Consider the following 16,040-nt stretch of genomic DNA (forward strand, 5'->3'; position numbering starts at 1 on the left):
GGCACTGCTCTTATAACCTGTGTCCCCTGGCTTGTGGAGCAGAGCGTGCAAGCAACATGTCAGTGGTGCAGCGATCAGGGATTAATCCTGTGTGGCAATTGATGTGTCTCATAACTATGACGCCATCTAGTGGCATCTTGACACACAGCTGTATCCTCCTTGGTGTACATCTGGCTATGGGGAGAGGGGATGCCTTGTACTGGGGCAGATATGGGTCTGGGAAGGGGGTACATGATTGTCACTTTTTTCCTGGTTTTTGAGGGAAAAGTGGGTACCTCGGCTTATACACGGGTCGGCTTATATGCAAGTATATACGGTACTCCATTACAGGGTCACTTAAATCGGTTTCCAGATCTTGTAACATTCATGAAACCATCATATTTCAAAGTTACCTGTTATAAGCATAGACAATTAGCATAGACAATTATACAGTGGGATGCGAATGTTTGGGCATCCTTGTTAATCGTCATGATTTTCCTGTAGAAATCGTTGGTTGTTGCGATAAAAAATGTCAGTTAAATATATCATATAGGAGACACACACAGTGATATTTGAGAAGTGACATGAAGTTTATTGGATTTACAGAAAGTGTGCAATAATGGTTTAAACAAAATTAGGCAGGTGCATAAATTTGGGCACCACAAAAAATAAATGAAATCAATATTTCGTAGAGCCTCCTTTTGCAGAAATTACAGGCACTAAACGCTTCCTGTATGTTCCAATGAGAGTCTGGATTCTGGTTGAAGGTATTTTGGACCATTCCTCTTTACAAAACATCTCTAGTTCATTCAGATTTGATGGCTTCCAAGCATGGACAGCTCTCTTTAACTCACACCACAGATTTTCAATGATAGTCAGGTCTGTGAACTGAGATGGCCATTCCAGAACGTTGTACTTTTCCTCTGCATGAATGCCTTAGTGGATTTTGAGCAGTGTTTAGGGGTCATTGTCTTGTTGAAAGATCCAGCCCCAGCGCAGCTTCGGCTTTGTCACAGATTCCTGGACGTTTGTCTCCAGAATCTGCTGATACTGAGTGGAGTGGAATCCATGCGTCCCTCAACTTCCATGCGTCCCTGCACTGGCCACACAGCCCCACAGCATGATGGAACCACCACCATATTTTACTGTAGGTAGCAGGTGTTTTTCTTGGTATGCTATGTTATTTTTCCTCGATGCATAACACCCCTTGTAACTCAATTTTAGTTTCATCAGTCCACAGCACCTTATTCCAAAATGAAGCTGGCTTGTCCAAATGTGCTTTATCATATCTCAAGCGGCTCTGCTTGTGCTGTGGGCTTCCCCTGCATCTCTCTCGCATACAGCATCTCCTTGTGTAAAGTGCGCCAAATGGTTGAACGATGCACAGTGACTCCATCTGCAGCAAGATGATGTTGAAGGTCTTTGGTGCTGGTCTGTGGGTTGACTCTGACTGTTCTCCTCGCTTCTGTCTATCCGAGATTTTTCTTGGTCTGCCACTCCAAATCTTAACTTGAACTGAGCCTGTGGTCTTTCATTTCCTTAATATGTTCCTAACTGTGAAAACAGACAGCTTTCTTTATCCTTTCCCCAAATCATGATGGTGAACAATCTTTGTCTTCAGGTCATTTGAGAGTTGTTTTGTGACCTCCTTGTTGCTACTCTTCAGAGAAAATAATAAAATAAAAAAAAATAAAAAGGAGAAGGGAAACTTACAATTGACCCCCTTAAATACTCTTTCTCATAATTTGATTCACCTGTCTATGCAGGTCAGGGGTCAGTGAGCTTACCAAGCCAATTTTATTTCAAATAAATTAGTTCTAAAGGTTTTAGAATCAATGAAATGACAACAGTGTCCAAATTTTTGCACCTGCCTAATTTTGTTTAAACAATTATTGCACGCTTTCTGTAAATCCAATAAACTTCATTTCACTTCTCGATTATCACTGTGTGTCTCCTATATGATATATTTAACTGACATTTTTTAACGTAACAACTAACGATTTATACAGGAATGTCATGACGATTAACAAGGTTGCCCAAACTTTTGCATCCCACTGGTGGTGGCTGGATAGTGTACTGGTTAAGGGCTCTGCCTTTGACATGGGAGACCAGGGTTTGAATCCTGGCTAGGTCAAGTACCTATTCAGTAAGGAGTTCAAGGCAAGACTCCCTAACACTGCAGGGTGGCCTCTTGAGCGCGTCCCAGTGGCTGCAGCTCTTGAGCGCTTTGAGTCCGAAAGGAGAAAAGCGCTATACAAATGTTCGGATTATTACTGTATACAGGTTTTTTTTAAGCCCAGTGTGTGCTTAAAAGTAACAGAAGCAGAGCATCAGCAGTACAGCCGGGCAAATGGCATTGTTTAAAAGGGGAAAAAAAATATGTCAGCATTTCTATCCCTCTCACTTCATGTTCCCTTTAAAGGGCACCCGTGGTGAAAATAAACTAATGAAACAAACCATTTTCTCTATCCTCATTCGCCTAAAAATGACTTAAGATATTCCAGTTTTATTTCACATTTAAAACTACTTTTTAAGTTGTAACTGTTTTATTGTTTTTGATCATTGACACATTCATTGACGTATGCCAGAGCTAAAAGCTATGAACTAATGACCATTTTTATCTCTTTTCTGCTCTCAAAAGCCATTCCTGCTAGGAAAGTGTTTTATAGTTGTAATTTCTGATCAGTGATGGTCACACTGTAGTCTGTAGCAAGGAAATGAGCAGCGCTACTTAGAAACAGACTAGTGCCTACCTGCAAAAGAGTGCAAGCCCCACTTGTGGGGTCGAATACACACCGAGCATACACATGACCTGTCTACCACTAGAGGAGGATGTTGGTTTCCATTAACAGCTTGCATGCAACCTATTAAGTACTCGTCCCTCCCACTGCGAAGAAGTCAATCCTCCATGGGAGGGGCCTAACACTAACTAAATCCTAACCTATGTATATGCATAGCCTGGGTGCGGCTAATCAAATAAAATTGAAAATTGCGCAAAAGGTGGATCAGCGCAACACCAGGCCGCCTCCGAATGGCCTCCATCAGAGATGCGCTGAGCCCCCCCAGGAACTACAAATGCACCTTGAACCCAAACAGAAGCTCTGCATATACACCAAAAACATGGCTGTTAAGTGGGAGCAGCTGACCAAAAATGAATTACATTAGTACATAGCAAGGAAATGAGCAGCGCTACTTAAAAACAGACTAGTGCCTACCTGCAAAAGAGTGCAAGCCCCACTTGTGGGGTCGAATACACACCGAGCATACACATGACCTGTCTACCACTAGAGGAGGATGTTGGTTTCCATTAACAGCTTGCATGCAACCTATTAAGTACTCGTCCCTCCCACTGCGAAGAAGTCAATCCTCCATGGGAGGGGCCTAACACTAACTAAATTCTAACCTATGTATATGCATAGCCTGGGTGCGGCTAATCAAATAAAATCGAAAATTGTGCACAAGGTGGATCAGCGCAACACCAGGCCGCCTCCGAATGGCCTCCATCAGAGATGCGCTGAGCCCCCACAGGAACTACAAACGCACCTTGAACCCAAACAGAAGCTCTGCATATACACCAAAAGCATGGCTGTTAAGTGGGAGCAGCTGACCAAAAACGAATTACAGTAGTACATAGCAAGGAAATGAGCAGCGCCATGGAGGATTGACTTCTTCGCAGTGGGAGGGACGAGTACTTAATAGGTTGCATGCAAGCTGTTAATGGAAACCAACATCCTCCTCTAGTGGTAGACAGGTCATGTGTATGCTCGGTGTGTATTCGACCCCACAAGTGGAGCTTACACTTTTTTGCAGGTAGGCACTAGTCTGTTTTTAAGTAGCGCTGCTCATTTCCTTGCTATGTACTACTGTAATTCGTTTTTGGTCAGCTGCTCCCACTTAACAGCCATGCTTTTGGTGTATATGCAGAGCTTCTGTTTGGGTTCAAGGTGCGTTTGTAGTTCCTGTGGGGGCTCAGCGCATCTCTGATGGAGGCCATTCGGAGGCGGCCTGGTGTTGCGCTGATCCACCTTGTGCACACTGTAGTCTGAACCAGTCCTGACAGACAGGAACTGCCACTTACATACCTGATGTTTAACTCTTTCAGGCAGAGAAAGAAAAAAAAAAGTAACAGCCTAGATATGTGTGTGCTAGGCACTGTATATATCCAAGTCTATCTCATCAAGTCACGTGTCACCTTGGGTATCCTTTTAAAAATGAACCTGAAGAGAGGAATATGCCATCTTATTTCCCTTATAAATAATACCTGGCTGTCATGCTGAGCTTTGGGCTTTAGTTGTTTGCAACAAGCATGCAGCCAGTGGAGTCAGTTTTTGGGCTACATGCTCATTTCTGGCCAGTGACTAAGGCTTTGTTTCAACTAGCTGCCCCACATCCTATGAGACAAGCGGCGGCACTTCCTGTTCTGCGAGTACACAGCCAAATCCCGGAAGCCATGCGATGCACGGCTATGGGATCCGCTGCCACACACACGGAAAAATGCTGCAATGTCGTCCAAATCACTATGGCAAGCTACTCAGATGGCAGCAGCATTATCCCCAATGGCAGAGTTTCCCCTTCTGATTTGCCTGCGGGGAAACTCTGCGGATTCAGCCCGATTTCCACTCTAGGTAAAACGGGCAATTATAGTATCAGAGGCAGAGCATCAGCACAGAGGTCAGCCAAATGCCAACCGCCATTGTTTATTGCAGAATGTATACGGCAGCCTTCATATTCCTCTTGCTTCCTTATAAGTGACAATATTGTTCCCTAGTTTCTTATACAACTAATGTATAATGCTATACTGATAATATCACTTGGAGAAATACGGGTCTGTTGTTGTATGACTGTCTTTCTATAATTGTATCAATAGATATGCTGTACTTCCTTGTACTGTACTGTTTTAGTTGTATATGTTATAAAATCTTCAATAAATCTTAAAGAGAGTCTGAAGCGAGAATAAATCTCGCTTCAGACCTCAGTCAGCAGGGGCACGTGTGTCCCTGCTAAAAACGCCGCTATCCCGCGGCTAAACGGGGGTCCCTTACCCCCCGAAATCCCCTCCGAGCAGCGGGGAATGTCTTCCGGATTGAGGCCGGGCTAACCGCCGCAGCCCCGCCTCACGCGCGTCTGTCAGAGCGTATCTCCGCCTCTCCCCCGCCCCTCTCAGTCTACCTTCGCTGAGAGGGGCGGGGGAGAGGCGGTGATGCGCCGCTGATAGACGGAGCTGAGAGGCAGGGCTGCAGCCATTAGCCCTGCCTTAACAGCAGCAGAATCTACGACCAAGTTGGTCGTAGATTTTGCAGGGGGGGGGGGGGGGTCAGGGACCCTCGTTTAGCTGCGGGATAGCAGCGTTTTAGCAGGGGCACGCATGCCCCTGCTGACTATGAGACAAGAAGCGAGATTTATTCTCGCTTCAGGGTCTCTAACTGTTAAAAAAAAAAAAAGCTAGGCTCACAGTAGGACGTTGCGATGCTGCACTATAAAACTGCAATTAAAAATCTATGCGACGTTAGCGTTGCATTGTAACATGTAGCGTTATGGCAACGCACTGCTGCACAGGGACGGATCTAGGGGGGGGGGGGGCAAGCGGGTATCTTGCCCCAGGCGCAGTTTGTTGAATTCTTAAAAAGGCGGCAAAATGAATGGCAGATTAGGCGCCAAAACCTGACCTTTAGGCGCCAAAACCTGACCTTGCTCCAGGCGCAACTTGGTCTTGATCCATCCCTGCTGCTGCTGCAGTGCGTTACCTCTAAATGCACGTTACCAGGTACAGGAAAGCATACTTTTCATTGCCACAGTAATGCAGCGTTAATCTGCATTACCAATTATTTGTTGTGTTGCGTTGTAATGATGGATTGCAACTTTACAATGCAACATCCCACCGTGAACCTAGCCTGATTGCTTGTGTGTCCATGCCTCTACACTGAATTACACTAAGAGAGAGAGACAGAGAGAGAGAGAGAGAGAAAGTTTGAATTGAGTTGAAGGATAATAATAAAAAAAAAAAAAAAAAACACAACATTCTCTCTCTCTGACCAATATGCAATGCAGTTGTCTCCTATGAGATACATTTTCAACTTCTTTTTTAAATTATTTTTCTGAACTTTAAAAAAAAAAAAAAAGTACCAAAACCAAGGTAAACTCAATTTTATTTTGAATGTTTTTCTTGCTTGTTGGTGGTTTAAAGGGCATCTTATCGATAAGCTGTAAAAATATATTTTTTCTTTGCAAAACTAAGATTTATGCAGAAAAAAATTATAAAATTATAAGAGACGTATAAAGTTAAAAGTTATAAAAGACGTATATTAAAGAAAAAAATCAGTGGTAATCCTAAAATTAGAACATGCTTGGACATATTTTGAGATTAGCTCTAGCAGCTATTTCCATGAATCAGTGTAGGTGAAGTATGAGAAGACCAGCTTACTTGGCATAGTATACCCATCCATCCTTTGTGCTCCTCTCCTCCCATCCAGGCGGCAGCTCATCCTCACTATCCGTATCATCCAGACCTGCGTATTTCAGGGCTGCCATCCCACTGCGTTTCCTAAAGTAACGTCAATTCCGTAGATTATCAATACAATTACTGGAGCTGCAGCAGCTTCACATATACCGCAATCCGGCCACTAGAGGTCTCGCGTGCTCTGCAAAGAGAAAGAGAAAGCATTGCCGTGATTGGTCTCAACTCCCAAACAAAGTCCACGTGCAGGAAGACAGCTGAGCGCAGGAGAACCTTACAGCACACATTAACCCATCCAGTGCCAGCAGACCTGTCAATGTTCATAATCCACACTTTGTATAATAGCTTTAGCAGAGCCATCTGCAAAGATCTCGTGCTATGTGCCTGGGTTACATAATTTGGAGAGGAGACGTGCAGTTGGTTACAGTGGTATACACCAGTATTTATTACAATCTTTCCCAAAGGACAAGAACAAAAACAAGCAAAACTTGTGAACAAGAACTGTTTGAAATTATTACAGATTATTCCACTGCTGTGCATGGAAATCCAGTTCAGGTGAACATAAAAATATATATTTACAGAAAGTTCATGACACCCAAAGCACATGTTGAAGTTGCATTATGTCAACATGGGCTGTTGGCAAGATAATTGCTTGCCACTGTTTGATTTTATTTTTTAAAGTAAGGTGGGGATGTTACAGGAGGCGGCAGATGCGTACATGGATATATGCTGACTGTCATTTTGGGACCGGGTGAGCCGAATGACGGCTCCCCCTGCTGCTGTACAAATTCTGTCCGGCGCTAATTAGTATTTCCCCTCAAAGTCGTAGCAACTTGGAGGGAGAAGTAATTTGGGGTCCAGGGATCGCCGGCACCCAAATTACACTACTGCACGGCTATAGACATAATAACATCATGTCTTTTATTGTGCTTTAAAAGCAACTTCGGCTCCGTCTTCTGACAGAGCCGATGTTACTCACTGAGCACGCTATAGCTGTAATTCCTATTACATTCTATGGTGGCGCTGGCTGCGCCCAAATCTACCTGCACTGGAAAGCACTGCTAGGCTCTGCCTTCCTGAGTTATGCTTAGAGCTGTCAGAGTATTGCAATGGCTCATGGGACTTGTAGTTCCACCACAGCTGGAGTGCCAAGGTTAGCCATCATTGGCCCAGCCATTTCCTTTGGTTGTCTTTAGGTTAATGCAGCTGTGGTGTAGTGTACTGTGGGCCCTTTCAAAGCAAATGCACAGCGTTCCATCGCAACGCTCAATATCATCACATCCCAACGTGATGCAATATTTTTATGGTATGTTCACATAGGGTGCGGTAGGTCCCAGTAGGGTTTAACGGGCAACGTGCAGATTTACAGAGGCAGTGAAGCCCCTTCACCACAGACAGTCACGCACTTGTCAGGGCCTTTTGATGCTATTTAGGCACTGGTCTTGTTTAGGGGTCCCAGCAGGAAACTTCATAGTGAAATTCACTAATTTGATTGGGTGGACAGAACCCTCTCCAACTTTTCGGTTTCAGATAGGGTGAAGTAAACTATACCCACATATTCAGCCAATCACAACGCTTCATGCTGTAGAGGGTGCTGTGATTGGAGAACTGCCCTCTGAGATTTTCTGCTTGGTCCCCTAAACTAGACTATTGCCACTATTTATGCAAGTGCAGGGAATTCTAGGGGTTGCTTTGCATCGTGTAAGGTTAGGGATCAGATGATATACCGGTATGTAGGATAGGTCACAAGCGCTATTAACTTGGCAAAGAAGTTTCATCCTTCGTAAATTGATCAGTGGGGTCCTGTGATGTGATGCCTGTATAATGCCAAATACACACAATAAGATTTTCTGGCAGACCATTTCCAGCATTTCCGATCTGATTTCCAATCGATTTTCCGTTCACTTCTACGGAAAATCCAACAGAAAATTGATCAGAAATCAGACTGGACATGCTGGAAATAGTCGATCTGGCAGTAAATCTGCCAGAAAATCTCATCGTATTAGGCATAAGACATCTGGGGAAATAAACCCCTTAGTTTATTAGCAGACATTTGAATAAATTGGACTTTTTTATAATCATATGGTACAGGGAGCCTGTTAGGTTATTTCAGTTATTTATATTTCTGTTATTGGTTATACATTAGTTACAACTACCATCCTTGATTGTATATCTTGTTTATCGTAATATGCAAATGTTTGTAAGCCTTATTACTGAAAATTTTAAATAAAATGTGAAGTTTAAAAAAAATTAAAAAAAATAAATTTGTTTTTGTTTTTTTTTTTCTTTAGAAAACAGACCGTAAGATCAAATTGTACCTTGCTTGGAGGACTTTTGCCATGAGACTGTACAGAAAGTCACCTTGCTGCAGGACTTAAACCTGGTACACACTTTCAATTATGATTGGCCAATCACTGACCAACTTTACCACCTCCATGTAGTATTAGGCTTTATCTACACAATCTACTCATAATATTCAATATCTGTTGACCCTTGTACTACAAAGAGGTGGTGAAATTGGTCAGTGATAGGCCAATCATAATTGAAAGTGTGTACCAGGTCGATATACAGCTTACCCTGCTGCTGCACAAGTCCCGGCAGCGTTAATTACTATTCCCCCTCCAGGTCAACATGGATGGTGGGGAATGATGTAATTCGGCTTCCAGATATTGCTGGTGTTACAGTGTTTTAAAAGTAACTTAAGCTTTGCTTCTGACACGCCAAAGTTATTCACCGTGTGCAACTATAGTCATAATTCCTATTACGGCCTATGGTGGCGCCAGCTGCACCCAAGTCTCCTGCGCCGTTTTAACAGCGCTCGTATACTGAGCCACTTGCTGTAATGCAACTGACGTGCAGCGCATGTGAAGGAATTTTCTGTGTTTCCCTACGGGTCAGTTTCCACCATAGGTTTCTATGGGAAACACATCTGCTATATGGAAAGATTGTGCAAGCCGGGACTTTCCGTTTGCATTGCAGGTGGATTGTGATCTGCATGATAGTGTGAACAGATCCTATTCACAATATATATTTGTTCACCATTAAGTTCCACTGCAATCTGGTGTGAACTGAGCCACAGTTAAAACATACCAGTTATCAGTTGCCAGTGTAAACGCAGCCTAAAGCCTGGTACACACATCCAATTTTGATTGGCCCATGACTGACCATATTTTACCTCCTCCATGTAACAGATTTAGAATACTACAGGCAGATTGTGCAGGTAGGCTTTCATACTACATGGGAGTGGTAACATTGGCCAGTGATTGGTCAGTCAAAAGTGGATAGGTGTACTAGGCTTAAAACTACTTTCACACTGACACATTGTGGTGCTTCGGACAATAGAAGGCGCTAGTCAAGTTTAGGGGACCCAGCAGGAAACCTCATAGGAAAATTCCCCTAACATGATTGGGTGGACAGCATCCTTTCAAACACTCAGGTTTCAGATAGGTTGTAGTAAACGACGCCCACACTATTCAGCCAATCACAACTCTTCATGCTGTGATTGGAGAACTACTCCCTATGAGGTTTCCTGCTGGGTCCCCTATATTAGACTAGCGCCCAATATAATCCCATTGCAAATGCAGTGCAATTATTCTGTAATGGTTTGTTCACATTGGTGCGTCAGCAGATCTGTCAGAGTAACACGAGACATGTTGTGCGGTACTGGACAACAGGCATGTTTACAGTTTCAGTGAAGCATACTTTTCAAGTGTCATATGCATTGCTCTGCATGTGTAATGCACAATGCAGCTCACCTCCTCCATTGTACTGCGCTCCCATTTTTTTACAGGCTGTGCAATGCAATGCCCCAGAGTGCAAGCAGCCTTACACTACACAGAGCAGGAGTCTGTACCTGATTTTAAACACCTGCACTAACTGTCAGGAAACTCCAATCTTCCAGTTAGAGAAGCAGTGAGATAACCCATAAGTGTGCACATAAAAACAAAATAAGCATGCAGACAATGTTTACCATTAATCCTAAAAAATAAACCATTATGGCGCTTTGAGTCCACCAGGAGAAAAGCACAATATAAATGTTCTGTGTATAGCAGTTGTATACACACATTTTCTGCCTCTCCAGATGTTATAATACTAAGATTAGTATAAATTTCACATATAATAGAAATTAATAACATTTATTTTAAATACCACTGGCTTGCTATAATTGCCGCTGTAGTGAGTAAGCACAGAATACACACTTCAGGATGCCTGACAATTTAGATGACAAAGTGTCACCACACAAAAGCCCCACCCACCTGCTAGGGACACTTACATAGGCATGTCACTGCTGGAGAGCCCATGTATTAAAAAAAAAAAAAAAAAACTATCCGCATCCACCAAACAATCTTGATTGAGCCATTTATTATAAATATTATTTTGTTGCAAAATAAGAAGTCAAAATATTGTGTAGCTTACACAACAACGTGTGTGTGTGTGTGTGTGTGTGTGTGTGTGTGTGTGTGTGTGTGTGTGTGTGTGTGTGTGTGTGTGTGTGTGTGTGTGTGTGTGTGTGTGTGTGTGTGTGTGTGTGTGTGTGTGTGTGTGTGTGTGTGTGTGTGTGTGTGTGTGTGTGTGTGTGTGTGTGTGTGTGTGTGTGTGTGTGTCTTGCCTTGTGATTATAGAGAGTGAGTGAGTGAGTGAGTGAGTGAGTGAGTGAGTGAGTGAGTGAGTGAGTGAGTGAGTGAGTGTGTGTGTGTGTGTGTGTGTGTGTGTGTCACTTGCCTTGTGGTGTGTGTAAGTAAGGCACTTGCCTTGTGGTGTGTGTAAGTAAGGCACTTGCCTTGTGATGATACATTGTAGTGTGTGTGTGTGTGTGTGTGTATAAGACACTTGCCTTGTGATACATTGGGTATCATTCATAAAGCATTTCCGCATGCGGAAATGCTTAACACCGGTGACTTTCCCGACCACTCAGCATAAGCCCCATTCATAAAGGCTCTTTCCGCATGAAAAAGTGACAGAGCGATACATTTCCGCCTTGTGCGGAGTTTTTCTAGATTAATCTAGAAAAAGTAACAAACACATCCATTCATAAAGATTAGAGCAAGCGGTATCCGGAAGGAAAATACCGCTTGCTCGACAGTAGCGATAGGCGGGCGGCATACATATAAATGAATGGGAGGGACCTCCCAAGCAGCATCAGACAGAGCAGCGCAGGGAGGGAATCGGGCAGCTTTTAAGTTTCCGCATGTCTTCCGCCACGCTGCCGCCAGCTTCCTCCAGAAAACCTCCGCACTTCTTCCGCAACAGGCAGACTTCTTTATGAATGGCCACCCAGAAGTCTTAATTACCGGTTGCGGAGAAGAACGGTGTTTTCCCGCACTACCGACAGCCTGTTTATGAATGATACCCAAGGTGTATGTATGTATGTGTATAAGGCACTTGCCTTGTGATGATGTTGATTGCAGATCAAACTTCAGTTTACACAGGTTCACTTTCCAAAGCAGTGTCACTTGATTGCAAGCTCTTCAGCACAGTCTCTGAGCTGTCTGTATATGATGGAGGTCACACAGTCCTGTGAATGGCTGCACTGAAGTAGCTGTCTCTGCTCACAGACTCACATGGGCTGCCCATACAATTCTCAACTAAGCTTGCCTTTCTGTTCACGCTTCCTGTGTTCTGAGATTAGCTCTCTCTGGAAACAGCGCTTGCAGCTTGTAGTTCCGGTGTAATGTCTGATTACGCTGCCTCAAAGCTGCCCTCCACGGCAGGCATGACTTCCTCATTCTGTGGAGATCGCTTCCTCATTCCACAGAGAGAAGGCAGCACAATCAGACATAGCACAGCCCAGACTGTGCTTCTGCAGAGCTGTATGGTAATTAATTCCGCAGCACTTCCTTGCTGTGAATGGGGTTGTAATGCACTGAAGGTGGCTGATTGTAGGAGAAGATTACTGACAGGACGGTTAATCTGCAGGGCAGACAGCAGTCAGAAGTGCTTGATTAGAATACTGAGGGCCAGATTTATCAAGTGTCTGAGACAAAATATTAGTAGGTTTTTAGAAATCCGTGCAGAACTGTCTCAGTCATTCTAAAGGTGGCCACTAATGGTCCAATTTTCTAGCGAAAAATCGTTCGAGCAATAAAAAATTCTGATCGGAAGAAAAATCGTTCACTACACCATCAACGAACCAATCTTTGCTATCTATCGATCATGATCGTCTTTAAAATTCAAAATTTCGTTCGACAAAAATTCAGTCGGACGACTTTTTTTTCAATCGTTCATAATCGATCATAACCATTAACGGAGAATATTTACTGGCAATTCGATCACTGCCGATCTAGAATTTCAGATCGATCGAACGATTTTACGCCAGAAATTGGTCTGTTAGTGGACAGCTTAAGAAATCATTAGACGGTGCAGATTCCTTCTTAACCAGTTCGTATCCTACCTACAGTATATTCACGTCATTGTAAGTGGCTCTTGAAAGCCACATGACGTGAATATAAGTCAGTTCCCTTTAATGAGCACAGTGCGTGTGCTAGCACGCGTCTGGGCTCATTAATCCCCCTCCCTCTAACTACACTAATTAGGGATGCCCTCCCGGAGGTTCGATCCTCCAACCCGCAGCCCGATCCCTTGTAATTTAGTATTCCCCCCCTCCTCCTTCCCCCATGCTGCGATCGGGCAGCATGGAGGATTAGCATGTAAACAACATACCTCACCTCGTTCCAGCGCGATCAGCCTCCCCTCCGTGCATCACCGCTGCCTGTGTCATTATGCCGAACGGATCGGGTCCCGGCTTGATGACGTCATCAAGCCGGGACCCGATCAGTTCGGCATAATGACACAGGCAGCGGTGATGCACGGAGGGGAGGCTGATCGCGCTGGAACGAGGTGAGGTATGTTGTTTACATGCTAATCCTCCATGCTGCTTGCCCGATCGCAGCATGGAGGTGAGGGGAGGGGGGCATAATGGCTATCTGGGGGCTATTTAAGGGGGAGAGGGGGCAGGATAATTGCACACCTGGCCATCTATGGGGAGGGGGGCAAAGGGGCACACACTAATATCTATGGGGGCAAAGGGGCTCACCTGGCTATATATGGGGGGGCACTGACAAAGGGACACATCTGATTATCGAGGGGGGGGGGGAGAATAAAGCGGCACACCTGGCGATCTATGGGGGGTCAAGGGGGCACATATAACTTTTATACTGGGGAGGGGCTGATAAGGGGCACATCTGGCTATACTGGGGGGAATAAGGGGGCACACCTGGCTATCTATGGGGGGCGGAGGGTAATAAAGGGGCACATCTTGCTAACTACGGGGGTGGGAGCTAATAATTTGACGTAGCAGTTTAGATATGTATGCCGTGAGGGTATATTACGTTTATTTTGGCGAACACGGCTTGTAATTGCTTGTAAAGTACAAAGCAAAAAAATGGGAAAAATACACCTTTATTGACTAATATTATATTGTCGCCATACATTGTACTAGGAAGATAATTTAAATGTTGAAATAAACAGGACATATGGACTAATAAAATATGTGGGCTTGATCTACAGTAATACTTTTTATTTTTAAACGGTAATGCCTGAAAACTGAGAAATAATGACTTTTTAAATTTTTTTCTCCTTATTTCCTTTAAAATACTTTCAAAGTAAAATAATACTTAGCAAAAAGTACCACCCAGAGAAAGCCTAATTGGTGGCAAAAAAAACAAGGTATAGATCATTTATTTGTGATAAGTACTGCTAAAGTTATTGGCTAATGAATAGGAGACCTGTGAAATGTAGAAAATTGCTTGGGTTTTTTAGGGGGAAAACCCCAGGGTAGGGAACTGGTTAAAGAGAAACTCCAACCTAGAATTGAACTTTATCCCAATCAGTAGCTGATAGGGGCACTATTGCTAATTTCATCTTTTTTAGCCACTTATACATTCATATGTCGTTCTGGAGTAATGATCTTGCTAAGTATATAGTCCAGTTCAAATGTAAATGTTCACTGACAATATGCATTTAGAGCCAGGCACTCACGTCGGTAGTTTTCCTTTCTGACTCCAATGCAGCCTAATCCATTTTATAGTAGGGAGGCATCACTGGTGTTAGAGCTGCCGTTATTTTCCACCCCTCTGTGCAGCTCCATTTACTTTGTACCACCTTGTAACTGCTCTAACGTGCAGTTACATAGCTCACAGCAGCCACCGTAAAGTGCAGGACGTGGCTGCGAGCGGCTGTGTGTTGAAACGAAGCACTGCCGCCAAGGACCCCTTTTGCTAAACAGGAATGAAACGGACACCTATTGTCCGTTTCTATGGTAACCCGACCGGCTTTCGAACTGCGCAATCTAGCGGCGGCATCAAAGAGCCACTAGATTGCGCTGTTCAGAAGCCGCTATTACATAGGCTTTGGGAAGGTTCTTACTATCATGCAAAACTGTTATTCTGCTGGTTAGAACAGTTTTAGAAGAAAAAACTATCGGTAATGCTTTGATAAATCTGGCCCTGTAATTGTTCCTTTGAAGTCTTGTAATTCGAATGTGGAATACGCTTATCACCACCTGTAGCAATGCCTTGTGCACAAGTGGAGTAAAGGTAACCATACATCAGACGACTTGGTGGATGATTGACCATCCAATTATATTATTATAATCGAATTGGATGAAAATCTGTGGCGACAAGTGCATGCACGACTGACAATGCGACTGGCGTATTCTCCCCTAATGTTAAATGTTCCCCCACTGCCCAGTGCAAGTGATACATTATCTGTCCGTATCCTCCACTGTCTTCGTTCTCCTGACAATTGCGACCCACGTGGTTTCCTAGTAAGGACGCGCGTGTAATGTCAGATGTCACACACGCAGGCATGTTACTAGGCAACCACGTGAAGTATGCGTGTACGGAGAATGGAGGAAGCCAGGAGCCAGCAGAGGACAAGCGGCGGGCACGGCGGAGAGGTAATGTATAACTTGCAATGGGGGGGGGGGGACATTTAACATTACGGGGGATATAGTATCACAAGCGAGGTGGCCAGATGCTGTGTCACAAGGCCAATTCGTGATCAATTTCAGAATGATTGACCGGTGATCGGCCTCAGTGTATGGCCAGCTGATCAATCTCTCTCTAATCAGATTCCTAATCAAATTCGGTTACAGAGAGATTTGTATTTTGGTCGGCTCATCATCGCTAGATATATGGTTGCCTTTTCGGGACCGCCTCTATGAGATCCTACGCCGCACTTGTGGCTGTTCTAGCCTGATGCGGCGTAGGATCTACGCCGGCCAGCAGTTTCCGCTCCCGATGTGATCGTGCGCACCCGGAGGGGGAGATTAAGCTGTCATATGACAGCCGACATCTCCCCCGAGTGATCAGCAGCCATCGCGTATGGCTGCTGATCACGTGATCACTACGATCGCCGTCCGATCGTAGTGATCAGTTTGACAGCTGCGGTGGCAGAGGGGGAAAGAAGAGGATCCACTCACCTCCCTGCTGTTCCAGCGACGATCGGCGCCCCCCTCCGCTCTGGCCGGCATCTCCACTCTGTCTGACGTCAGCGCCGGGTCACGGCTTGATGACGTCATCAAGCCGCGACCCGGAACTGATCGTCAGATAGAACGGAGATGCCGGCCGGAGAAGAGGGTCCCATGCGGCTCATTGCTGGAGCCTGG

At 44.5% G+C, this 16,040-nt stretch overlaps 1 protein-coding gene across 10 annotated transcripts in view; it reads right to left on the bottom strand.

The window, feature by feature from the left end:
* The window catches only part of WWOX (WW domain containing oxidoreductase), a 1,347,942-nt gene that overhangs the window by 1,308,601 nt on the left and 23,301 nt on the right, over positions 1-16,040 (bottom strand). For 6 of the 10 annotated variants that reach the window (XR_011024636.1, XM_068259549.1, XM_068259550.1 and 3 more), the window contains exons 1-2: positions 11,820-12,073; positions 6,401-6,617 (exon numbers count right to left, since the gene is read on the bottom strand). Coding sequence is in view for 9 of the 10 variants with exons in the window: in XM_068259549.1 (XP_068115650.1) it covers positions 6,401-6,507 (107 nt within the window). In the remaining variant the exon portion in view is untranslated. Of the gene's footprint in view, positions 1-6,400; positions 6,618-11,819; positions 12,075-16,040 lie in introns of those variants that run through there. The other 4 variants (XM_068259545.1, XM_068259548.1, XM_068259547.1 and 1 more) reach the window with 2 other exon arrangements.

The sequence above is a fragment of the Hyperolius riggenbachi genome, chromosome 11, assembly GCF_040937935.1.
Source record: "Hyperolius riggenbachi isolate aHypRig1 chromosome 11, aHypRig1.pri, whole genome shotgun sequence".
NCBI classification, from domain to species: domain Eukaryota; kingdom Metazoa; phylum Chordata; class Amphibia; order Anura; family Hyperoliidae; genus Hyperolius; species Hyperolius riggenbachi.